Raw genomic sequence first — 26,188 nt, 5'->3', positions numbered from 1 at the left:
GTAAATTATCGCGCAAAAAAATGTATTTTGATGGTACCATAAAAAGAAACACTATCAAATACTACATGTTTAATTACTGGAAATAAATATAAGAATCATAAACTGTATGAATTCTGGCGTAATACTTATTCGGTGCTTTCCTAAAGATTATGAGTGTATAGTGCTCATTTATAATTTTAAATTATATACAAAGCTTAACCACTACTTTAAGTGACATTTGAACTATTGTTAGTTGAAAATTTTCTGTGAGATAGAGAAGTGCCGTTCACGCTTATCTCTTTAAGTTCTATTGATTTTGATGCGTTATTGTCATGGTGTAAAAGCATTTCCTCTTCGTCTGTCATGTTTAGAGATTCTGAAAAACAAGCACAAACATAATTTAATATTGAGAAAAAAACCCAATCACTGTTTAATTACCAATCAGTTTATTAGAACAAATATTTGAAAATCATTCGAGAGTTCAAGACATTTAAAAATGCTTGTTAAACTTGATGCAAGTAATTACCTTCTTCTATCGTATTTTCCAGTTTATTTTTACAATTGAAAAATACGAAATTTTCTGATAAAACTCCCCTAAACACGGAAACCACTTCTAAACGGGGATTTAGGAAATAAAGGGGTTGTTTTCGTGTAGAAAACTCGCTTATAAGCGCCGCGATTCCTTTAGCTGCAGTGAAATCAGCTCCTAAAAGTAAAGTATTATTGCAAATTCCTGTATTGTGCACCTAACTTAATACATACCTAATATAAACTGACAATCAATAACAACAGGCAAGTTCTTCGAAGATAACCCTGTCTTTGCAACACTGGTTTTAATGAAGTCTACAGCGGGGAAGTACAAAGCGTTTCCCGGAGTAATTAGAATGTACTCCTTTCCATTTGAGGTCTAAAAGCATAAAAAATTACAATCTATCATTTTAAACCTTAAATCCCTTCGTTACTCTGCATTGCTCCACTTGAACTCCAGGCCGAGCCGATGGATACAATAAAAACATAATGTTAATGGCTACTCCAACTAAAATCCCATATTCGACACCTATTACGAGGCAGAAGATGAAGGTGGCAAACGCGCTCAACAAGTCCTTTTTGCTGGACCTCCACATGGGCTTGACTACTTCGTATTCGATCATGAAAATGACGGCGCATACTATGACCGCTCCTAGAGAGGCTTTGGGAATGTAGGCGAAGTATGGAGTTAGAAATCCTAACGCCAAAAGGACCATTATTCCTGAAACACATAGATATTTAAGGATTTTGTTTTAAATGTAATTATCCTACGTGCTGAATCCTTCCTTCGAATTTTACAAATTTTGCGATATGTAGAAATTTAAAATTCCTCTTGTCCTCTTCCCTGTACATAATTTTTTCTAAAAAAAAAACTTCGACACCCACCTGTAATAACTCCACCCATCGAAGTTTGCACCCCACTAGCATGATTGACCGCAGACCTCGAAAACGACCCAGTAATCGGCATTGACGAGAAAAACGAACCCATAATGTTGCAAAATGACAGAGTCAAAAGTTCCTGAGTGGCGTCAATAACCTCACCAGTAGCTAAACGGAAGTAAAAATTCAATTTCACCATACTAACTCGATAAAAACTCACCAAAAGCCTTAGCAATGGCAACGTTTCCCAGAACCGCAATAATCGGCACCAGAAAAACCGAACTCCCCAAGTCGCTTAACATATCAGGGAATGTTTTGGTACTATTGCCGACCACAGTGGTAAAGGGAGGTACTTTAAATTCGGGCAAACCCGATTTAACATCTCCGGTTAATCTGAATGGAGAGCCAGATTCCTGAGACTCGTACATATATGCCATTGCACTGCATACAATGACTACTATAGCGTTTCTCGAAGTGGAAATTAACCATAAAATGTAATTGAAGGACTGTTGAGTTTTGGTCGATTTAGTGCCCTTTGAATGCAATTTTAAGTCTTTCAGTTTCTGCAAGATACATTCTGTAATAATTGTTGAACAAGAGTTGGCTAATACTAACCCTTAATAGTAGTAGAGTAACGATGCACCCCACACCTAACCCAAGGTCGGTGAGTCTAGTGAGGTGTATGTTTTGGATAACTTTGGTCATGGTGTCAAAGAAACCATTTGACGATATCTTAAGACCTAGAAGGCTGCCGAACTGAGAGCTGCCTATTATCACAGACGTTGCTGACGTAAAACCTACTGTTACAGGTATAGAGATGAAATCCACGAGCACACCTGCAAATTTATATTTAAAATGAATTATTCTTAGACAACTATTCGGATGAGCATTTTACCCAGATGTAAAACTGACATGATCAATTCAACAATACCAGACAAGAAACATAGCAAAATGGCATAATCAGAGTTCCTGCCAAGGACTTGCTGGTAAGTCATCAGGGCCATTAAGGCTGTCGGCCCTATTGTAATATCTTTAATACTGCCAAAGATTGTGTATATGAAGCAGCCAACAAAGGCTGAATACAGACCGTACTGAAATAATTTACTTGACAAAGCACACTACAAGATATTAAGTTATTTGGTAGGTACCTGTGGTTCGAGACCTCCTAAAGTGGCATAGGCAAGAGCTTGTGGCATCACAGTGAGCCCTACAGTGAAGCCTGCTATGCAGTCACTGATAAACTTTTTGGTGTTATATTCCTGGGCCCAGTGTAAAATTGGGATCCGTTGCAGAAAGAATGCCTTGAGAGCATTCTTATCGGACATTTTTAAGAGCGAATGCCTGAAATAATACTTAATTGAAAAGATAAATAAGTAATATATTATTGCAGTTACTACCTAAGGTTTTTCCAACTTATTATAGTCATTTTAGAAAAGATTTTTCCCTATGTCGGAAATATGAACTTTCTCTAATTTCGTCGACTTTCGCTTTTGAATTAAGTGTATTTGCGGAATAATAGTACTGAGGTTGATATTAAAACACGACACGCGACTTTATTGGGAATACCAGTTTTTATTGTTATATAGCAGTAGTAAAAGGTTTTTTATTCGTTTGCTAATTAAAATTGCGGTTTAATCTGTCTGTACGAATAAATGTGAAAATATTTAATAATTCTTTATGATAATATTATCACTACTGTTTTAGTACACGCAAGTGACCTCAAACTGCAACCATAAACCGCAAAAATGCTGGTAATTATGGTAAATTATTTCGATACGTAACATCATAACGCACGGTAGAAATTAATAATTTTAGGTTTTTTAATAGAGGTGAAAACAAAGCTGTTGGTGTACCAGAGGAACTTATGACCTATTTGGAGATTAAATTTGGGGATAAAAATTCTCTGCAAAATTTTTAAAATGGGAACATTTTGAAATTCGCATTGTTTGAAATTGAAAACTTTGAAAATTTTAGCTGCAAATTTGAAAACAACTAATTTCATTTTTAATTGGGGCTCTCTGAATATTTTTTTTTCGTTTTAAAAGAGTTCAATTCTCTAAAATTAAAAACCTAAAGACCATCAAAGTAACTTACTCTTTGTCACCGCAATATTTTGGATCTTGCTATTGCGCGATTGTATTTACTCAGGAAATCGTTGACCCGGTGAAAGTCACCTCACACACATATCTGTAAAGTGTCTTGAATTAAATTTTTCATCTTCTCGAGTGATTTACCGGTAACCTATGAGTGCTGAAAAGAGAAAAAAATATTTATTAAAATACATTACGTTGGCGCTTAATGTTTGCCACGATAATTAGACATCGCTTCCTTAATTTGGAATTAACATGTAGTTCTGAAGGTATTTTCTATAGACATCGTTTCCTTATCGGTACTACCCTAACAACTTTATTTATGATAGCATACAGCTATAATTTTCATAACTTCTAATTACAAGTTTTTCACTTAAACTCCAGCAACTATACTAAGATAGCTAATCAAATTGAACAATATGAGTCATGAGGAACTCTACATACTTGCATCATGGAATAAAATTTATAAGAGGAATACCGAATGAAAATTAAAAAGTTGCTCGCATTTTTTATTGTTATTATACAGGGAATTTTTCACATTTTGTCGAAAAATGGTTTTGGAAATAACTTTGTAACGCCAGTTTGCTTTTTTCTCATGTTTTGATGAAAGAGTACATTGTTGCGAATGAGTAAAATAATGTATTTAGACAAAATCTAGGAACGTCTTAAAAAAATTTAGTAGGTTTTTTCCAAACCAAAAAAATTACCCAATATCTGAATTTTCGAAAAAGCGCTATGCATTTTTGCTAAAAGTTAGATGAACTAATAGTTATACCCAGTTAACAAATTTGCCACACTCTTCATTATTTTGTAAAAATATGAAGTTTACGAAAATGCTATAGTTTTGGATATTTGGACATACCTACCAATCTAATCTTGAATACACTATTTCAAAATCAGATATTATAATTAATAACAAGACTCTGCAATATTTAATGGAATCATAATGGAAAAAGTTGTTTGAGACATGCATAACATTTTAAAATTAAAATAATTTGAACAAAAGTAAACTTATTTTTATTATTATTGAAAAGCGACTCAAAAAACTTACATAAGAAATGAAACATTCGCTATTTACTATTATTAATTATGATTTAAAGATATTTTCAAATGGAGACCTCTAGGTTCTATGATAGATATATCCAAATAACTAAAATTGTAACATTTCCGTAAACTTCGTTTTATACAAAGCCATGAAAAGTGTGACACATGTTTTGGCTGATGATCCTGGATTTTTTGAACTTTGAATACATGAACTTGCTCATACACAACAGTATACTCTTTCCCCAGAAAATGAAAAAAAAACAATCTAGCCTTACAAAGTTATAGGCAAAATCATTTTTCGGCAAAATGTATAAAACTCTCTGTATAATAACAATAAAAAATGCAAGAAACTTTTCACTGATGCTCATTCGATATTCCTCTTAGTAATCTTATTCAATGGTAGAAGTATGTACCTCATGACTCGCCCTGTATACATACTTCCTTAAATATATCTGCATATTCTAATTTACTAGTACACATATTCAGTATCATTCGAGTCCATTTAATAACAATTCTTCGTATTTATTATAAATATTTGATCCGATCCACGTGGTGGTCTAAGGCTGACATCAATTGCTTAAGTGAATTGTAACAAGTAAATGTGCCTGCACGTGATTTGAATTGAAATAATAGATCAAATCTCCAATGATACTGTCGCTTTCACAAAAATTTTAATGGTTTAAATTAAATTTCAATGCTAGAGGAACCTTGTGATTTTTAGATAAAAACAAAATTATGGAGTTGATTGATGAGTAACGTGTTTTAATTCGCAGCATTAACAAATTAGTTATTCTTCAGTAATTGCACTGAATCGTTTTGTATGCGGTTTAAGTCCAAAAATTACATGAATCTTTGTTTGCATAAGTACAGCACATATTCAAGCGTTAGAAATACTTTAGTCCGCCTTCAGAAAGTGTATTTTACCGAATAGCCACACCAAATAATTACGAGGAATTTACGTAATATATAGCACGCAGAAGCTGTAGAAAAGTAAGGATATACTTGCATATGTATTTTGAGACCCAAATAATTAAGGAAAATAAATTAATACGCAATATAGCTGTTAATCACGTAAAACTAAATACTCACCATTTAAACTAAAACTTCTGTTTGATTCCAATACCAGGTGCAAAGGTCGATTTATGAAAGCTCTTAAATATTCTTTTAAAACAAAGAGTAAAAATATTTGGATCGTTGAATATCACCATTGAATCAGAATTTAAAGTAAGCGCTTTGACCAAACGAAGAATCATTTATGTAATTGACGCCATAAAGATCCCTCTACCTTTAGTTTAATCAAGCATGAATAATAATTGCCTTTTTCAATTATCATTATATTATTTAAAAATCAAGGTGATAAAAAAGAAGGGATTGATCTAGACCAAATCATCATCTGAAAATGAGTTTTCTTGTGGTTACGTTTGTCATGGCATGGATAATAATAGTATGACATAAATTCAACTGAATCGTTGCTGTCTGGTAGAACACTGACACATCTATGTTATTGATTTATATCAATTATTATTGTTAAGATGTGTAAGTGCGTATTAAATTGACTGATTTTACTGCAGCCTCTATTTATCATGTACAATATTTGGCAAAAATTTGTTTAAGTAATAAATGTGGTAAATTCTTGTTAAGTTGATTGATGTGATCCCTTGATGGTTTATTAAATTGTAGTACTTTCCTTACAATTGCCTAGACATTAAAAATAAAAAGGTCACTCTTATCAATGGGAGAAAAATAACCTTTACATGTTCAAAAAGGTTCCCATTGGCTTTAGTACAGTTTTGAACAATTGGATTAAATTTTTAAATAGATTTCTGAAATAACTTTACTTGAATTGAATGGACTTTTTTAGTAACACTTTCTCATAATCTAGTTATAATTTTTGGGTACAATTAGAAAGGTGGCAGTACAATTATCATTTTAACTAAAACCAAACCATTCCATTGATTTCGAACATATCATAACACTCAAATAGTTATTTTCTATCAATTGAATCTACTTTTGCTACTACTACTACTTGAATATCCATTTTGATCAATTGTCAGTAAACAATGAGATTTAAGAAAATTAAAAAATATATGCCACCGTTAATCATACCTTCTTGTACACCTCTAAAGATATCTTGCAATTGTTTGATGATACACTCGAGAAAACATTGAAAGAACTTATGGTTGGCTGTATTATTAGGTGAATTTAAAAAAAATGACTTGATTATAAAGTGGTAGTAACACTTACCAAAAATAAAGACTGCATTTATACTAAACAACAGATATTCTTCAGCATAGTTTATTTTATAATAGTTAGATACTAGAAAGGAACACAAATAAACTAAATCACTTTTAAAACATAAAAACAACTATTTAGTAAATAATTTAATATCACAGTTGGGTGGACACCGCCTCAAGATCACCATTACTGGGTTCAGGTTTGCCTACAATTAAAAACAAATTTTCTCTCTTAATTAGCTTATCGAAAAAGCACCAATTTAATTATGTTATGTTCATAAATTACTTTAAATAATGGATTATTTAAATTAAATTATTACTCCAAAAATTAAGTTAACAAGTGATATTTTGAGGTTATATTCATGTTTATGTTTCCAAGTTTACAATTTTTGACAGATAAATAAGAATAATAAGAATATTTGTTGTCCTTTTCCCGTTTATGATGTAGGAAGAAAGAGAAATCTGTTCTGAAAACGCGCAAATCAGTTATTTATTTTACTGGTAGGCAACTCTAAATACTTTGCCGCTAAATTGCGTTTGAATCTTTCTTTGAAATTCTTATCAATTTTATTCTCGTTTGGTGGAAGTTATCATTGTCAATTGAATTATATATTAAGATTAAAAAGCAACACATAAGTTACCTGGTAAAGAAGAATTATACTCATTTTCGTTCTTGAATGTCAAAATTTTTCCATCACAACAATTATTAAGGATTTTGGCAACTCGGTCTTTTTGAACCAAAAACGACACATTTTTGCCTCGTTTCTGTAGGTCTTTTACTAGAGATTCAACGCACTAGAAAATAAAATCAATTACTAATGTTCTTATTTCAGTTTAAGTATCAAATAACCTTTCCAGCTGTGAAGTCCATGTTGAACATTCGCGTACAGTCCAATAGAATTAACTGAGTGTCTTGAGCAGAATTTAATGTGTCCTTTAGGATTTTCTCCCTGCTGTATTCAGCTGATGAGAAAAATAGTGAGGAAGTAAAAATTATGCGTAGATAAGATGTTCTATTGTGAACCTACAAATCATAGTTTATCATACCCCTCAGGATTGTGAAGTATATTATTATGACCTGAACGTCAAGTTTAAATTACGAAGCGCGCAGCGCTGAGAGATCTAAGACGTAAGGGTCATAAGTATTTTGCAACCGCGGGGTATATACAATTTTCCCTGCTACTAGACTTAACTAGATTTTATAAAATTACTATAAACTTACCGAAATTAAGCATAAATTAAATTCGAAACATAAAAAGGCAACGCGTCTTGAATCATAACATGTGACGTTTCATTTGACATTAATTTCCATGGCAACCATAAACAAAACAGCAATGGAGATAATGGGGGCATCGAGACCGATTAGCTTGCTAAGTCAATAATGAGTCCTACTCATCATTATTAACCTATTATTCAACAGTTTTTAGAAACAAGCTGAAAAAACTTTATAGCAATTTAATAAATGCAATAATGGTATTTTTTACAGCTAGTAGTGGAAACATTAATACCCCGCGATTTCTGTACACATATATGAAGTTTTTGCTTATTACCTTCTTTATGAGTATCTTGGGTCTAGACGCGAAATAGACTAATTTGCATATTTCTACCAGAACTCCAACCAAAATCCCGACTTCGATCCCTATCACCAGACAGGATACAAACGTTATAACGAACGGCAACATATCTAGCTCTACAATTTTTTTCCGGTATCAGTAGTGAATATTTATTTTCTAGATTCCACTCACTATTAATATCCCAAATCATTTTGGTTATAGAAATTTCCACCATAAATATCACAGCACAAATTATTACTGCTGCCAGCGTTGCTTTGGGGATGTACGGGAAGTATGGCGTTAAAAAGGTAAATGCCATAATCACCATTATGCCTGTGCAAAATTCTATATTAAATGCCTTAGATATTTTTAGATCCTTACCTGTATAAATTCCAGAAATTGGTGTTCTTACTCCACTTGCGCTGCTTATAGCAGCCCTGGAGAATGAGGCATTTACGGGATATGACCCAAAGAATGACCCGACGATGTTACAAAACCCTACAGCTATCATTTCCTGAGAAGCATCTACTACTTTTTCACGGGCTGTAGATATCAAAAGAGTTGCATTACAATCGCAAAAATTAGCTTTGCCTTACCAAATGCTTTGGCAATTCCAACATTCGCCAAAATGGCCACAAATGGCATAACAACGATGCTAGAGCCCAGTTCACTAATCATTGCTGGTATTTCTGTACCATTTGTTCCATTACTGGCTTCTATAGGTTTTAACGGTATTGAGAAGTTCGGAAATCCTGAAGGCACTTTGGCTAAAAGAACCAATTTATTTGTTAAATATGAATAACATTCAGAATAATGTCAAGATTGCTGTAGACTAATACGTTGCACTATTACTTACATGTTAAAGAGAAGGGCTTTTCATTGTGGAACTTGAAGACGTATGCTATAATGGCACATGATACTACTACCATCGCATTTCTGCCCACCGAGGCAAACCAAATGATTTTTTTATAAGTAAATCCTGCCTTGTCATTAGTATCGGCTACTGGAGGTTCACCATAGTCTTTCAGTTTCTATAATCAGTATAAATATTAATGAAAAGCAGCAAATAATTTGCTCGAATTTACCCGCATGGCCAATAAAATGAAAATGCAGGAAAACCCAAGTAGCGTGTCCCACAATTCAACTTCAGTTATATGCATAAAGAACTTTGTCCATACATCTATGAAAGATTCTGCATCATATTTTAATCCAAATAAGTTTTTAATCTGAGATGAAGCTATAGTAATGGCACCGGCTGATGTGAACGCTGATACTACCGGGGTAGACACAAAATCGACGAGAAAACCTTAAATAATATTCATATCATAAATATGATCTTATTAAAAACTTTTGTTGACGTTTCACCTAAATGAAAAATGCCACAAATTAACTCGATCACTCCAGCAAAAAATGTGAGCATAATAGCAGCCCTGAGTGCCCCAAAAGATGCATTATGAGTATACTGGAAGGTGAGCAAGGATAGGAGAGCTGTAGGAGCAATATTGAGCTCTGGAATTGTACCTACTAAAGCGTAGATAAAGCCTCCGCATAGTGATGAGTAAAGTCCATACTAAAAAAATATCACTTTGATGTAGCCAAAATCATTAGTTCTGTGAAGAGAACGCACAGATATAATTTTTAAAAAATGTGCACCCTAAAGGCATATTTAAGTTATTTTTCAGATATTTACAAATATTACTTACCTGAGGACCTAGACCTGCCAAGGAAGCATACGCGATAACTTGAGGTATCAAAGTTAGTCCAACGGTTATACCAGCTACCAAATCGCAGATAGCAACGTTTGTTTCATACTTTCTTACAAATTGGCAAACTGGAAGCGCTCTGACTAAGAAATCCCATGTGTTCAGCCTGGTGAAGGGCCTCATCTTTTAGGTCATTGGGGCAGGTTCTAGAGGGTTCACGAGGCACTACATCAATATTCAGTGGGTTCTGTGTCACACTAAAAAGTTTTTGCTGAACAATGTTGTAATAAAAGCAGGTTAAATGGTTCATATTAGTGGTTGACTAACGCTGGAACTAAAACCTGAAAGAATTTGCCGGAACTAGCCTGAACTAAAACGAATTTAGTATATTAGGTGACAATAAGAGATTAAATCGGAATATTTATAGTCACCTAATTGTCAAGAAGTTATTGAACTGTTATAATCTAGTAGATATCTAGAGAATTTCGATTGTGGTTTCATTGGGTATACTTTTCAGGAAGATTAATATTGCGTCAATGCTGGTTATGAAAATGGACTTTTCAGAGAATAAAGTAGCTCCTTAATATAGAGAGATGACATTTCTTTTTGTTTGAGACATCCACAGTTTGGATGAAGGTTCTCTTTCTCTTCGCATTCTTCATATTTAATAATAAGGATCATGCTAATTTACGGTTAATTAAATCTTGAATCCATAATATCGCAATTTAAAACGTCGTTCAGTCGCATTACTGGTTTTTTCCTGGATTTATAAATAAAATAATGTTATGTCAATGACCTTGAATTTATAGGACAATGAAAGAGTAATTGTAAACTTATTTTTTTTTGCTGGGAGCATGTTTTTTCATTGAAACGACCATTAGAAAATTCTTGAGCAGATTTAATTTGCAGCTGCGCAAGTTAGGTCAATCGATGATTATTATGATACTGAGTGATGATGCGCAATATTAAGTAAGTATACTTAACCCTTTAAAAACACTCATTTTTCTTTGTCACTTTCGCTTATCAGTTTTAATTTGTTTTTCAATTAACACGAGTATAAGTAAGTACTTGAATAACAAAACTTTTTGATTGGTACGACTGCATTGGTAATTAGGTGTGTTTGTCTGGTCCGCACGCATCTTATTCCTACAAACTACCAATGCTCTTTAACTCCTTTTTGTACATTTAATTTGTATTTAAAGTCGATTTAATTGTAAAAAAATTAGATAATTTGCTGGTTGTCCAGTAATTAATACTGACCATTCAACGAGCCCTAACTTAATACGATAAAATTGTTTAAAAAAATGACGAACTGTTGACGGTCAAAGAATTATAACGGTCTAAAAAAACAAAAAAAAAGAGATTTAAAAATTTAATCATAAAAGAAAATTCGTTTTCGGTTGTTATGTTCGTCTGAAATGTGTTACATTCCAACAAAGCAACCTCCGCAGCAGTAATTCCGTATTTCAGGTATTTAGCACTAAAAACCTTTTAATTCCGGTCTAATGATCACATATTCAGGAGCCCTGCCGCACAGTTTTTTTTTATTGCAATTTCTGAGTTATTTAAGCACAGAAGAATGGCAGCGGATAAGGCACTCAATTGATATTTACCTACCTATGTTCACTCACTTTTCACTATCTCATCAACCTCAGTTATACTACGAGGGGAACTGTTAAACGCCGCGGCTTAACTCCCCAAAAATGCCAAATCTAATTTATTTGCACCAGTGTTTCTTCCTGGTATAGCCGTCTAGTATTAATAACTACCGGCTGCTGAAAACTAACCAATTCACATTTAAAAATTATTGAAGTCACCGTCTATAACCTCCACGAACTAATTACTATTGCGATTCAACGCTGTTGGTCCTCATAAACATCATCACCAATGAAGCCCCCAGTTTTTATATAGAAAACTTAACGGATGTAATTTTCTTATTAACAAAAAGTGTAAATAATACCTCTGATGGTCGAGCACGAAGCTTGGGTTATTTTTTCATTATTTGCTAATAAAACCGCAAGGTTTTCAATTGGTATTCAAATAAAGCAGATAGAAGGGGGACATTCTGAGTTTAGTAATCCTACAAGATAATATAAGTGTCAGCATCCTTTTTTTATTATTTAACATGACGCCTAATACACGCATATATCCAACAGTGCATCAAAGAACATATTTTATATGCCAAATAGGCTGCATTCAACGATCTACAAAAGTGGATAGCATTGTATTTTATAGTTTTCCGCCCTTTTTAGCAAATTAGGCACTAATCTATGGCGTCGAAATCCTAGGAAGTGACGTCAGCATGGTATCTAACGTCTTATATATGCTACGATTGCGTAGGAGTATGACGTATCTCTGATCATAATATACATATACAGGGTCCGTCATATATTCGTATATACGGAATAAGGGCAATAACTTCTTTTAATAGAAAAATGTTTAAAAAATATTATAAAGCTAAAATATTGTCACTTTTTTTCTTACCCCATAATATTTCAATGAAGTTCAACTTTAGTTTTTCAAGTGTCACCTTCTATTTCTGAATTGTATTATGGAATCTACACTTATTTGGACATTCAGACATATGAAATTTTATTGGGGTTAAGGTTATAAGTAAGGGAAATTTCGATAAAAGATTATTTTCCTTATATTATTCAAAAAAATTAAAATCGATCAGAAAATCAAGTAATAACAAAATCCTCTATATTTTTTAAAAGTCAACTAAATAGCATTCAGGAAATTTAAATTTTTAATTTAAAAAAAATAGTACCAATTAAATTTTTTTTTGTATACCAATATACAGGATGTTTTAAATGAAAGGTGTAATTTCTTGGCTCATTGTAAGAAAATCTTCCTATAGACATGGGCCCGCAAATGCACTCTTTTCGAGATAGTGTGTTAAAAATAAAGTTTTTTTTCAGTTTTTTGGCAATATCTCAGGAACCGTTTGAAGCACAGAACTCAACTTTTGCACACATATTATCGTTAATATTAGCTTTTGTTGAGCGCTCATTTAGTTTTTTTTTCATGGGTCAGTGTGTGGTGAGTCAAATTTAAGGTTTATGGGATGTTTTTTATCTCTAATTTCTACACCTCTGGGACAATTGGCATTCTAAAACCATTTTTTAAATTGTCAATATTTTCTACACAAAAAGTTTGGAAACCTGTATTATCGTAAGAAGTCATTTTCAACAATTATCGTGATTTTGATTGTTCATTTGCTTAGTTTTGATAATAAAATGTTTTTGATCAGGTTGCTACTTTTTTCGAATTGTTTATCATAAAATGCCATTTTTCTGGAAAACGGTTCGATTTAGAGCTTTTGGCCTCTTTTTGTTTAGAAAACATTGGCGGTTTAAAAGGTGGTTTCAAAATGCCAATTTTCCCAGTGACGTAGAAATTAGGAGCAAAAAACTTTACATAAGGCTTAAAATCTCTGCCCCTGACCTATGAAAAAAATTGTTGAGTTCTGTATTTCAAATAGTTCCTGAGATATCGACAAGAAATTGAAAAACAAAATTTATGTTCAACACTCTCTATCTCGAAAACGGTGCGATTGCAGATCCATGTTAATAGGAACTTTTTTTCTAACAATGAGCCGAGGAATCACACCCTTCATTTGCGGACACATTTTAGAACACTCCGTATATTATAAAGGTACTAATACAGGGCGGTCTTCGGTTAAGAAAATGGGATCACTTTTATATAGTGGAATGCCGGACATTGTCAGCTACCTCCAGTACACAGAGATCGTTGGTTGCATTAACATCATTAATATACATTTAATAATCGACTCAAAATTCTACACATGTAACCAAAGGAGGCATGCTGCACTGACACAGCAACTGCCTATCTTTCCCATACTTGTTCACTTTTCTATTGAATCCTTCTCCTAGTTTCAGTACCTGAGTGCCATATTGGCACTGCAGCTCAGATTTAGGGTCAGCTTCACGATTGACAAGTCTAATGCTGTCCAAATCAGGGTCAGGACAGACGAAATCATCGGGACAACAAAGGACTTCTTCTGAACGGAAGTTAAAGTAGGCGGGAGCGCACTTCTTGTTGATCTCCTCTGTGAAATAAATTTGAGCCGCGCAGTTCTGTCTCATGCAAGTTTCTTCGTCATAATTCCCTTCGGTAAAATTCTCATGGCACACGCAAGTGAGACAAGTGTTCTTGGGGTAGAACTTAGCGCCTCTATCATAGTTCACTCCATCGACTAAACACTTTTTCTCCTCTGTAGTACCATTGGGGCAAATCTGGCCAATGGAGCAGCATTTTCCAATTTCGTACTCGCTGTAGCATCTTTCACCTGGGGATCCTCCGAAGGCCTCTGGACAATCCAGGACTGCACATCGAATGAAGTCGAAGTCTTCACATCTACACCCAATTTGGCAAGCGGAATAGGTCACGTCAGATGTTATGTCTTCTCCTGGTGAGTAGTTTTTGCCTTTGAATATGCAGCCGTTCTTAGGCCTGTTGAAGTCACATTGATATTTTAGTGGGCACTGGCCCTCGATCTTTACGGACTCGCAGCCCATGTCTTCATAAAAGAGAACTCCATGTTTGTCACATGCAGTAGGGTCACTCTCACTTAACACTTCTGCGATTATTGTTACCACTAATAGACATGTTTTCGAAGAGAACATGGTGGTGAAATCCGCTCAAAAACTCGATAGAAGGTACCAGCAGCTTTACCAGCGATTCTGCAACTGATCATGTTATTTGTCATAATTTCTCATACTTACGCATTTGGAACATTCCTTCTTTAGACTTTGGTTAAGATTGAGCCATTAGGTTACCGACAGTGGTGGGTTCCCGTCACAAGCATTCACGCAATAACCGTGATATGAAACCTGTTTGTTTCTCACTGTCACGGTGAATAAACGTAAACTAATAATTGGTGGTACTCGTAGGTTGGAATTGTTTTAAAAATTGCGAATAAGTTATTTTTAGATGTCACTGTAAATCCCAGCAATGTTTTTTAAGTGTATGATAATGAAGGTTTTCCCATGCAGTTCGAGGCTTCAAAATGCTGATGGAGGTTTATTTATTTTTTGTTATGAGTCGCGATAAAGATTTATGAGCACCTGCAACATTATGCTAATTAATTATTGTATTATGTAAAATACAGATTGCCAGATTTTCGAGCCCCACCATCGTGACCTCGGTTACTTAGAGAATACCTGGGCAATTGAATTAAGGCATAGTTGCGCAATACAGGACTCGATAACGTTAGATTTTCAAATCAGCCGCGTTTCCAATACTTTCCTAGATAAGGAAAAAGACCGCCCATGGTACTGTTTTTAATTGTTTGCTTATATTTACATAGTTTATTTAAGATTATTTACATATATCCTTTACTGAAATGCAAAGGTATTTTGCTGATTTGAAAGTTGATATTATTTTTGTTGAAGATATTATTCACTGGAAAAATGAATGGAGGAAAATGTTATTTTCAGATTTAAAAAATTCAACCTCGACGGTTCTGATGGTTGAGCATGCTGTTATCACGACATCACGGACTATCACGGAAAGAAGAAAAAGTATTTTCTTAAAGGCAATGTGGTGGAGGAAGGGTGATGGTATGAAGAGAGAAAACCAGAAAACGGATATAGTTTTTGTTTCTGGTAAAATGAAGAGCAGACATTATCCACAATTAACAGATATTCAACTGCAAAAGTATTCAAAAACACTACCACACGAAAAACTTTGTTTTCCAGGAGGATAATGCCCCTGTACATGCTGTGAAAATCGTAAAGGAATTTTTCAAAGACAAAAATTGTGATGTTCTGTAATGGCCATCGAGGTTCCCGGATTTTAACATTATTGAAAACGCCTGGGGACAACTTGCTTGGGCTGTTTATAAAGATTGCTGACAATTTCAAAACACAGAAGAATTGAAAGAACCTGTTGAGGAAGAGTGGGCTAAAGTATCACAAGAATATGTCCGTTGTCTCTATAACTCCTTTCCAGATCGGATGGCGACTGCGTTGAAAAAGAGAGGAGCGCATACAGGATAATAAAAAGATTTTTTCATTTTTATTGTTACCATTTTTTAAGGGCTAATAAAATTTTTCTACGAAAGTGCTATATATTTGTCCTACTAAAATTGGATTTTAATTCAATCTTTTATAAAACATGTTTTCAAAAAATATCGGATTAACAAAACTTCTTAGTATTTTAGTAAAAAAAAAAGAATATTTGTTGAGAAATATCGATAAGCAGTCGATATACACATGAACAATTGGAAAACCATCTATTCTAGGGCTATTTTTTGTCCCGGACTTTATGTCCATAGAAAACTGAAATTTGACTTGTTGGTGTCCTGCTCGTGAATTGAAAATGGCGCAATATAAAAGGATATCTAAAACATTTTTAAAGGCATTTTTGGAGTATTTGTGATAGTGCCGCTTTCTACTGCATCAAGTTCACGAGATGTGAGGTGCCACTTCAGTTTGGCTTATGGTCGCCATAATCGATTTTTGAACTTTTTGGTAACCGTTTTCTTTTCATCTGAAAAACGAGTAAACAGAGACTCTCCTATTTTTGAAATTTTAGGTCAAGTCAAAAACAAAGGCTTCATTGACTTCGTGAAAGTATGAGGCTTTAAAGATTCTTTTACTAAATCTGAAATTTACCAACTGACTTCATTAAAATCAGTAGCGTTCCCGAAAGCGTTCCTAAAATGATTTTAAAACAGATGAAATTTAAGGAAAAACTTGTCACTCAATGACTCTCTTTTCCAAAATTTCAAGCAGCATCTCAAAAACCGCTACGCTATTGATTTTAGAAATAGTTTAAAACCTCTAAAATTTCTCTACAAAATCTTTAGATTAGCGGTGTATCTTGCTAAACTGGAAGAAAAGAGTTTGATAATTAAGAGATATGTAAATTAAACGTAAGAGTGCTGCGTAACAATGTGTTGGAACTTAGGTGAGTCCCCAACCACAAGTGTGATCATTAGCAATTCATTAGAGATTTCTTGGTGTTAATTATCTGAAACAATTAAGTTGTTAACAACATGATACACCATTGAGAAAAATCGCACTTTCGTGTATGTACCTAAACAATCATTCTACAGAGTATTTCGCAGACATCTCAGATTTAATAAAAAATTACGAGTGTGCTTATATGTTATAGTGTTAGAAAGTACAATAGTAAAGCTCCTGGGCATCTTCAACAGGAGTCGAATTAATATTTCCCACAAAATATTTTTATAATAAAATTAGAGAAGTTTGAACCGTACATACGTCCGTCTTTCAAAGCTGTGCATTCCTTTGAACAGAAAAACTACCAGCTTAACTAGAAATCGTTCAAATTCAAGCCATTAAATTGAAGGAATTTGACATCGTTCTGATCATATTTCTGAAACATAAATATCATAGGAATTATTAATTTTAACATTCATATGCCTCATAAGTTTTTTGCAGCACAGACCCCATGAGAACGACACAATTGGAATGATAAATGTTGCCCTACGCAGCATGGGGCGATGAAAGTACAAGATTCAGATAAGATGGATTTACGCTGTAAATTAAATGGGTATGTTCTGATGGTTGCTTTTGTGATTTACAGGGCAGCTTTGGCTGATCAACAATTTAAACCCCTATAAACCAAATTATGGCTCAAGCTGTTGGTGGTCGAAGGTGCGTTCCTTTGTCAAAACTAGGTAGAACAAGGTCCCCATCCTTTCTCTCCCATTAGATGGCTGTTTATGTGGGGAATTATGATGGGATCTAAGGCTTGGACTTTGCAGGAAGATGCTGTGGTTGTAATACCACGAATGTAATTTTTTATTCAGGGTTAGCCACGCAACTCATGCTTTAGAAAAATTTTGACTTCTCGCTTCGTAGCCGAATGCAATTTGATTTCAGGGTAAAATCGATGATTTTGAATGCAAGTAAAATATTTTCAAAATGGCGGCACTTCCGGTTACACCGGAAGTAGCTACCAACATCGTTATTTTAATTGAGACCCCCTAATTTTTATGCCATTTTTGGATTATTCGTTAAATTTTAAGGCCAGTTTATGTAAAATGTCTTATGTTTCCCAGTTATACCGGAAAAATTGAACATTTTGATAGCTGCAAGATCCCACGGAAATCGGTATTGTGCGGTAACCGCTGCAACTTTTAGAATCGGGGTTCTGGGGCTTAAAGAGGATCTAATAAGCTACGTTTTGACATACATATTTCAATTTGACAAAAAACCTTTCACAACTCCCGAAACATGCCTCCGAAGTTGCATGACTTCAGATCTCAATAACTTGCTTGTTTCAAATGGGAAACCCCGTCCAGCATTGGTTCAAAGAACCTAAATCATATTTGATACGGAATTAAATTCTAGACTCAAAAATGCTTTAAGATACAGGGTATCCCATTTGAAACAAGCAAGTCATTGAGATTTGAAGTCATACAACTTCGCAGGCATATTTTTGGGGTTGTGGAAAACTTTTTGTCCAGTTGAAACACGTTGAAACGTAGCTTATTAGGTCCTTTTTGAACCCTAGAGCATCGATTCCAAAATTCGTAACGGTTAGCCCACAATACCGATTTCCGTAGAATCTTGCAGCTGTCAAAATTTTCAAAACTTCTAGTATAACTCGAAAATGGTCAATTTTAGACATAAACTCTACGTAAACTGGCCTTAAAATTCAACATGAAATCCAAAAATGAGAAAAAAAGCTAGGGGATTCTACTTAAAATAACGAAGTTGGTACACCGGAAGTAGCTATCAACGGTATAACCGGAAGTATCGTCATTTTGAAAATGTTTTACTTGGATTCAGAATGGTCGATTCTAACGTAAAACCAAATTCTATACTAAGATAGTTGAAACTCAAAAATTTTCTAATGAACGAATTGTGTGGCTAACCCTGTATATCATTTATACCTATCAGAGGTTCAGTTACGAAATACGCACTTTTTCACATACAGTAAAGCAGGAAGTTAGCAGTTGGCCAACTTTTATCTGACTCCCTATTGTCACATTATACTATTTTGTTGCATAAATGGCTACACATACTTATCTCAGCGATTTGTTTGACTGCCATTTATAAGGCCACAAATAATTAGATTTCTTAATCTATAACGCGTGTCCATTTTTGTACATTGCAGCCTTAAGTATTATCAATAACTAAATTAAACAATATTTCTATTTAATTTAAATTTTAATTATTGGGCTTTTATCAATTAGTTGCGATACGCATTTTGGTGTCAGGATGTACACGATAGTATCTCTGAATTACCGAATCTCATACATTGCTTTGGCTATGGTAACATTTTCCCTTATACGATCTGCAAAGCCCGACAACGAGTGCCATCATAATGGAGCTTTCTTATATGAAGACCTGGCTTGCGAGCCCTTGAATCAAGAAGCAGCTGTGTGTGCCACCAGCTACAATTGTAGTACCATCTACGCGAACCACGGTTGTTCTTATAAAGGGCGCGACTATTTAGTGGGTGAAGTTATAGACAGTAATTTAACAGAATCGATTTGTTGCAGCAATTGTAGATGTATTTGTGACCAGCAAATCGTGTGCCAACCAGTGTTTTGCGGATGGTCTTGGTGGCAGTTGAATTCCTTCATCACTTCAAAACCCAACTGCTTTCAAGGTTTCACTTTGGGTCATTGTTGTCCCAGCCAGATCTGCTCCAAGAAGAATGTAACAAATAAAATTTGTGAAGTTGAGGGGAAAACCTATAAAATAGGAGAGAAATTTGTCCCACAGCGCACCTGCCTTTCGTGTGTCTGCCATGAAAATTTTAATGAAGAATTCAACGAAGAAACATGCACGGTACAAAACTGTAATTCTCAGTTGAAAAATGCACTGGAATTAGCACAAAACTGTGCACCGGTTTATTTAAATGTAACAAATTCGGATGTTCTTTGTTGTCCTGACTTTTTTGTATGTCCGAATTACAGGGACAAAATTAAACTTCTGGAAAAGGAAGGTCCGGCAACTTCCGGATTGGAATGTCTTTACGGGAATAAAAAGGTAAAGTTGGGATATGGATTTCTTAAATACTTCGATGACGGGAATCAGGATCGGTTTTTGAAGTGCCAGTGCGTGCTTCCCCCGTTGTTAACTTGCACGGAAATTTAATTCTTTATCAGAGTATATTTGCAGCGATTTTCTTTTTTGGTAAATGATAGAAACTGTATTTTGTTAATTATTAATAAAAATGTGCATTGTTTAAATTAATAATGAGTAACACTTAATGTGTCTGATTTCCTGCCGAGCCCTTTTGCTCTCTCCTTCAATACTTGATATAAGAGAAACACTTTTGGCGTAACTCAAAATTGAAAAATTCAGTTTTGTGCGGGTGTGAAAAAAATAAGCTAATGGTTGAATTTTGCGATTCATTACGGATGTTTTGAGTAGAAATTTGTTATATTTCTTATAGGCGAGTAATGTCAAGATTTACGAAACTCCATATTTTGAGCTAGCTGTGGAGCCTAGTTCGAGTTCGAGAGCTCATAATTCAAATTTTTCAAATGGGATACCCAGTATATTATTAGAGGGTTGAATTATATTATAAATTACGAATATTTTGAGCAGAAATTTGTTATATTTTTTATAAATAACAAACGAGTAATCTTAGGATTTATCAAACTTTATATTTTGAGCTAGTCGTGAAGTCTAGGTCGCTAAAGCTCATAACTGAAAATTTGCAAATAGAACTCCCAGTATATTACCAGATGGTTGACTTCCACAATTTGTTCAAAAATTTCTTACATTTCTTATAGACAATGTATGATTTCTCTCTTGGATCACAAGGCATTTTTTTCTCCTTTTTTATAGGAATGAGCACTTCCAGAAGGGGAAAATCCATTTGCGCCATTGGTAAAAGGTCTAATAGATTAATGCTGAATTGAAACATAAAACAATAGTTTATGACGCTAATTATGTCCTCTTCTTATTAATCGATTTTATCGCGATCTTTCGACACACACTTATAATGTAGTAATTCAATATTGTTTTGATATTTTCAGGTAAGTACTCCCCTACCTCTTCGACATTGGACATTGTCTCTAGGTAAAATCTGGAAAAAAAAACTTCGAAGGACCCTCTGAGAATATCGATTGCATACAAAACGAATTGTCCTTGTGTTGTAATGTTCGAGTAATTTAAGGAGATAGAGATCAGTTCAATTACTTGCACAAGTAGGTCCATTCGTTAGTTGAAGAATAAACAAAAGCGATAATTTATATTAATTCGGTATTCATTCCGATGACGATTTTCAAATGAACCAATAAGGTACTAGAGATGTCAGTCAAGAGATAAGCAATCGGATTTTTTTTTTGATGTGCTAATCTCAAGAGGCATTTCATATTTATACGTTTTCAGTACTTCTGTGGCCTTCCTGGGTATTCGATTTTTGTAATTTTCCTCTATAACTATTAAAAAGTTTGCTGTTGGGCCTAAAACGGGTTTACAGATCAATGAAGTATTTTCTACTAATCACAAGCTGTGCATCTAGTAGGAAAACATGTTCTCAGCCGAAAAAGTAAATTGGTAGCCGAGACTCTGTCGAGGCTGGCAAGCACCAGAGGCCGAGAATATGATTTTCCTATACAACAATCTATTTTCCTATTCTTATATGCTATTTTTCCGCAATTCACAATTTCAAGTATACTGGAACAGCTAACCACACGAGAATCGATTCCCCACAGGATATTTATAAATGGACCCTGCCGACAGTATTTCGTAGGAGCACGACCTGGACCTGCCTGAAACAATGACTTTTGCGATATCAAAACAGGCCAGAAAATTGTCAGTTTCTGGCCAACTGAGAGTAAAATGTAAAGTGATTAGAAAGATATAAAGCTTTTAATCTATGAGTGTTAATGTTTGTTGATGAGAGTTGTGATAGGCAAAACACCAATGCTAATCTAAGGTTCACCACTATTTGGTGGAAGAGAAACGCGCCTGGCATAACCTGAAATCAGAAAAAGTAATTCACAAAATAGTTTGATAATGATGTATTAATACCTCGTATTACAAGATCGAAGTCTCCACTTTTAAAATATTCTAACAGTTTTTTATTGTCTCCAGTGCAGATTTCTGTCACCGATTTATTGAAATTCCAAAATAAGAGTCGCTGGTTTCGTGCGTCCAGGTCATCCACTAAATGGGCAAAGTTCTAAAAAAAAAAGGTTTTGAGTTATAAGGTAGCATGCTACCTTTTTGAATAAAAATAGAGCGAATGTCGTTGAGTGCATGGATTTTCGACCTACAAATAAAATTGACTGTTTTGCGGATTTTTACACTGCTTTGGGCTGTTCTTTCCATGGTTTAACGACCAAGTTGTGGTTGGGACATAATCTAAAAAAAGGAAGAAAACGGGAGTGTTTGACGGATTGCATGGAAAGGGCAAAGAGAGTTCCTAATGAATGTTAACAGAAATTGGGAAAAACAAAAAATTAAAAAAACGTTCATGTTTACGGCTCATATGAGGATGTTTCAGCAGCTCCCCAATATTGCTCATGAGCGGTGTCTAAGAAGAAGTCAAATTCCAGTAAACCTAGGCAGGATGGCAATTGTTACATTCACAAGAACAGAGCTAGAACTTAATTTCTGATGTTCCATCTCAAAAAAAGTGCAAATAGAAATAATACAATTTCCTTATTATGAATTACCTTTGCATGTGTAACATCCATAGTCCTCACATATTCACCATCAAAAACAATGATACTCTTCTCCTCGCAACACACCCTCAGTATCTCATCCCTCATATACTCAGCTGAAGGGAAAAACAAACTTGCTTTTGGACGTATCATATAGACAATGTGATTCTCCAGTGTAATTCGTTCAAAGTACAGTTTCGGTCTGGCACTATCATACAAAATGAATAGTAAGTTTGTTGCTATGCCGATGATCATACCATATTCGAGACTCAGCAATAAAGAGGATATTAATGTTACAAAGAATGGTATCAAATCAAGTCCTGGAAAATATCGATTAGTTAGGGGAAATCGTAATTTTTTGGGGATTTAAATACTTTTAGTTCGCCACATAACTCTGATGACGTGGAACTCACACAAATAATACATGGAAACCATTATTACTGCAGCTAAGGTTGATTTGGGTATGTATTTAAACATACCAGTGAGCAGAGTAAGAGCTGTTATAACTACTATACTCGTAATTAAGCCTGTCGAGATAAAGCCGTTTTGCACCTTTCAGAAAGTTAAGAACCATCGATAGCCACTCACCTGAGGTGGTGGTTCTCACTCCCGATGCGTTATTGAGAGCAGTTCTGGTGAAGGACCCAGTTATGGGCATTGATCTCAACAAAGATCCAGCCATGTTGCCAATTCCTGAAGCCATCAATTCTTGAGAAGCATCAACCGCTTTGCCCTTGGCTAGAGGATAGACTCTTTGAACTTGATGAAAGTTACCTGGCTTATGTGACACTCACTGAAAGCTTTAACAATCGCTATATGCTCCAAGAAGGCCACCAGTGGGCAAAAGGCTAAAAGGCTCCCATATTGAGCCAACATGTCTGTAAAGCCGAAATGGGTTCCGTTCCAGTTAGTGCTAAAGGGGGGCAGGGAGAGTTGTGGAAAACCTTGTTCGACATCACCTGTAGAATTTAAATCATAGTCAATGCAGAATGCTGCTGAGTACCTACCAGTAATGGCAACTGGTGAAGCATTGTAATATTTTTCAGCTATGTAAGCCATGCTCCCTCCAGCTATTCCCGCGAAGGCGTTGCTTCCCAAACTAATCAAAAAAAGAGTTCTGCCAATAATGTTCCTCTTTTTTGACCATTCTGGTTTAAATTTCATCGACCCAAACCTCCCAAGTTCCTACAGAATTACTAAGCTGACGAACAAACGTAAGACTGGAGGCAAACTTACCCTAAAGGCGAAAACGAATATAATAGTAATTACCCCTAACAGGGAGTCCCACAGCTTAACTTTACGAATATTGGCAAAAAACGATTCCCAGGTTTCTAGAAATTGGTTAGCAGGGCCAGGTATTCCTAACAACGACTTCAACTGACTGCAAGCAATGTTTAAAGCTGCCGCCGTGGTAAAGCCAGATATTACAGGAAAGGAGAAGAATTCAACCAAAAATCCTTAAACATTTTGTTGAATAATCTATACTTCATCCCGCCGTAGATGGTGATACCTAAATGCAAGATACCAGCGGCAAACAAACAGAACCCAGATAGAAACGTGATTAGTACGGCTCCATCGGGCCCCATGGTGGCGACTTTCGATTGAACCAGCAAAGCCATAATAGCGGTGGGCCCCACGTTGATGTCTTTGCACCCTCCAAATATGAAGTAGAGCATTCCGCCCATGATGCCACTGTATAAACCATATTGCGAAGGAAGGCCTAGCGACAGAATTCCATCGAATCTAAGTCAAAATATTGAAAGTTTGAACCTACCTGCTACTACGGCATAAGCAATTCCCTGAGGAATAGCCGTAAGGGCTACAGTTAAACCTGCTAAAAGATCATGGAGAAAATAGGAAAATGTGTACGTGGGAAGCCATTTTATTATGGGAATGCAATTTTTGATTCTTGTAGTCCAGTCGATTTTGTTGCCTTTGGAGGGAGACCATTTATCCACTGCAAAAATAAACGAATATGTGATATGTCCGAAATAATTCATTTTGAAATTGATTCGTTAAAAAAATTTACTGTTAGTTTGTTATATGGAATATTAACACACGATTGAAGAATTGAAGGCGGCCCTTAAACATTGAATATTTTTGTACAACATCATACACCTTAATATTGATGGTCTGTAATTCGTCTTGAAAAATTTTGAAATATGCAGAAATATTCCTTGAGTGAAAATTCGAAAAAAGGTCCTATAAATGCACTCCCGGAATCGCTTTATTCCCGAAATGCAGGGTGTTGAAATATATAAAGAAAAATCGTTTCAAAAATACTAGAATTTAATTAGAATTTTCGCAATTTTAAGTTAATTAACTGTACATCTTACCATCTATAGTATTTCTAAACACTTTCTTCTGATCTTCCGTCGTCAATTCTGGTTGCAATTCTTTTCCAAATAAACATAAGAAAATTATATTGAAAAACTTTACAGATGTGGCTAGATTCCTCTACCATACCTTTAACAGAACGTTTTCGCATTATAATCCGACCTTCGACCGTTTACTTTCCGATTTAGGTAGTTCGCTCTAGTATTCAAAAATTTTACTTCAAAGAGTTTAATTTTGTGTTCACATATCAGAAGTTTGATTGAATTTAAGCATACCTATGTGAGGTATCTAAAATATGCATGTAATCACTCCTTTTTAGAGATTCGATTCAAATTCCCAAAAGTTACACATCTTATCAGTCACCAATAATAATGAAAATTTCAGATATATAAAATAACATTTGATTAAGTCCACTTGAGAATCTACAGGATGCTTCTGTATTACTAGTAATGCGTTCTACAGGGTGTCTGGAAATAATGATGAAATATTTTGAGAGGTGACTCCAAAGATTAAAATTATAAAAAGGGTTCTTATAAAAATCCCCCAAAAATTGCTTCTTAAGGGGACTAAAACCTCTTAAAGGGGAAATTCTGAAGGTGTTTTTTTCGCAATATTTTCGAAATGGTTTGCGCTAAAATTATGAAATAAAGATGGTTCTTCAAGGGTCCTAACCCTTTTAAAAAGCAATTTTTGGGGTATGTTTATAAGAACTGTTTTCAATTATTTTAATCTCTAGAATCACCTTCCAAAATATTTTAACGTTATTTCCGGACTCCCTGTCTACAATACTAATGCAACTAAAATTTCGAGGGTATAGGTATACATACGTACCTTTAGTGATATATGTAAAAGTCAAGACTATCTATAATCAATCTCGTGCAATTTATTCATTAAAAATAGATCAATAAAATTCTTACACAATGGGAGAACTACAAGTATTGCCACATTTATTGCATGCAAGCATATCCTTTATTGAATTCAATTGGGAATTTGATTAATGGGGTGCGGCGTTCTAAGTAATCATAACTTAGCATGTGTATAAGATGTCTTTCACTGTCGTTCAAATGACTCGTTAATATTTCAAAGTGCGATATCTCATGTTTTTATGTAAATATCTTCTGCTGTTGTTTTATTAGGTACGTTAATTTTTTTTATCATTGTTGCTGTTCAGTATTTTCAAAGATCGGTAGGTCATACAGTCTAATGTTGT

The 26,188-nt window shown here is 34.6% G+C and overlaps 4 protein-coding genes across 9 annotated transcripts; all 4 read right to left on the bottom strand.

Annotated features, from left to right (window-relative positions):
* Positions 1-54: 54 nt before the first annotated feature.
* Positions 55-6,874, bottom strand: LOC136411903 (sodium-independent sulfate anion transporter-like). Of its 4 annotated transcripts, none has more exons than XM_066394704.1 (11): positions 6,765-6,874; positions 3,481-3,573; positions 2,535-2,727; positions 2,282-2,477; positions 2,002-2,222; positions 1,607-1,949; positions 1,393-1,554; positions 942-1,228; positions 742-886; positions 506-685; positions 55-355 (listed from the first exon to the last, which is right to left on the bottom strand). In XM_066394704.1, the coding sequence occupies exons 3-11, from the start codon at positions 2,709-2,711 to the stop codon at positions 207-209; spliced, it is 1,860 nt and encodes a 619-aa protein (XP_066250801.1). In that variant the 5' UTR covers positions 2,712-2,727; positions 3,481-3,573; positions 6,765-6,874; the 3' UTR covers positions 55-206. The 4 variants fall into 4 exon arrangements, with proteins under 4 accessions (XP_066250801.1, XP_066250804.1, XP_066250805.1 ...); XM_066394707.1 differs by lacking the exon at positions 6,765-6,874 and adding an exon at positions 5,610-6,093 and having other exon boundaries at positions 3,481-3,636; XM_066394708.1 differs by lacking the exon at positions 6,765-6,874 and adding an exon at positions 5,610-5,650.
* Positions 6,800-12,068, bottom strand: LOC136411904 (sodium-independent sulfate anion transporter-like). 3 transcript variants are annotated; one of them, XM_066394709.1, is made up of 12 exons: positions 11,628-12,068; positions 10,011-10,267; positions 9,673-9,877; positions 9,393-9,613; positions 9,164-9,338; positions 8,904-9,074; positions 8,689-8,850; positions 8,500-8,640; positions 8,305-8,444; positions 7,605-7,778; positions 7,396-7,549; positions 6,800-6,960 (listed from the first exon to the last, which is right to left on the bottom strand). In XM_066394709.1, exons 2-12 carry the CDS (start codon positions 10,191-10,193, stop codon positions 6,908-6,910), a joined length of 1,779 nt encoding a protein of 592 aa, XP_066250806.1. In that variant the 5' UTR covers positions 10,194-10,267; positions 11,628-12,068; the 3' UTR covers positions 6,800-6,907. The 3 variants fall into 3 exon arrangements, with proteins under 3 accessions (XP_066250806.1, XP_066250807.1, XP_066250808.1); XM_066394710.1 differs by having other exon boundaries at positions 11,780-12,068; XM_066394711.1 differs by lacking the exons at positions 10,011-10,267; positions 11,628-12,068 and having other exon boundaries at positions 9,673-9,769; positions 9,829-9,877.
* A 157-nt stretch (positions 12,069-12,225) lies between these two features.
* LOC136411905 (uncharacterized) lies at positions 12,226-14,704 on the bottom strand. Its single transcript, XM_066394712.1, has one exon. The coding sequence runs from the start codon at positions 14,657-14,659 to the stop codon at positions 13,805-13,807; it is 855 nt and encodes a 284-aa protein (XP_066250809.1). The 5' UTR covers positions 14,660-14,704; the 3' UTR covers positions 12,226-13,804.
* A 5,916-nt stretch (positions 14,705-20,620) lies between these two features.
* LOC136411813 (sodium-independent sulfate anion transporter-like) lies at positions 20,621-25,235 on the bottom strand. Its single transcript, XM_066394542.1, has 12 exons — positions 25,108-25,235; positions 24,978-25,037; positions 24,416-24,598; positions 24,152-24,361; positions 23,878-24,098; positions 23,649-23,826; positions 23,436-23,600; positions 23,230-23,379; positions 23,016-23,168; positions 22,654-22,961; positions 22,007-22,157; positions 20,621-21,953 (listed from the first exon to the last, which is right to left on the bottom strand). Exons 1-12 carry the CDS (start codon positions 25,127-25,129, stop codon positions 21,907-21,909), a joined length of 1,848 nt encoding a protein of 615 aa, XP_066250639.1. The 5' UTR covers positions 25,130-25,235; the 3' UTR covers positions 20,621-21,906.
* Between the last annotated feature and the right edge of the window lie 953 nt (positions 25,236-26,188).

The sequence above is a fragment of the Euwallacea similis genome, chromosome 10 (assembly GCF_039881205.1).
Source record: "Euwallacea similis isolate ESF13 chromosome 10, ESF131.1, whole genome shotgun sequence".
NCBI classification, from domain to species: Eukaryota; Metazoa; Arthropoda; class Insecta; order Coleoptera; family Curculionidae; genus Euwallacea; species Euwallacea similis.
This window is presented reverse-complemented; position numbering and strand designations above follow the sequence as displayed.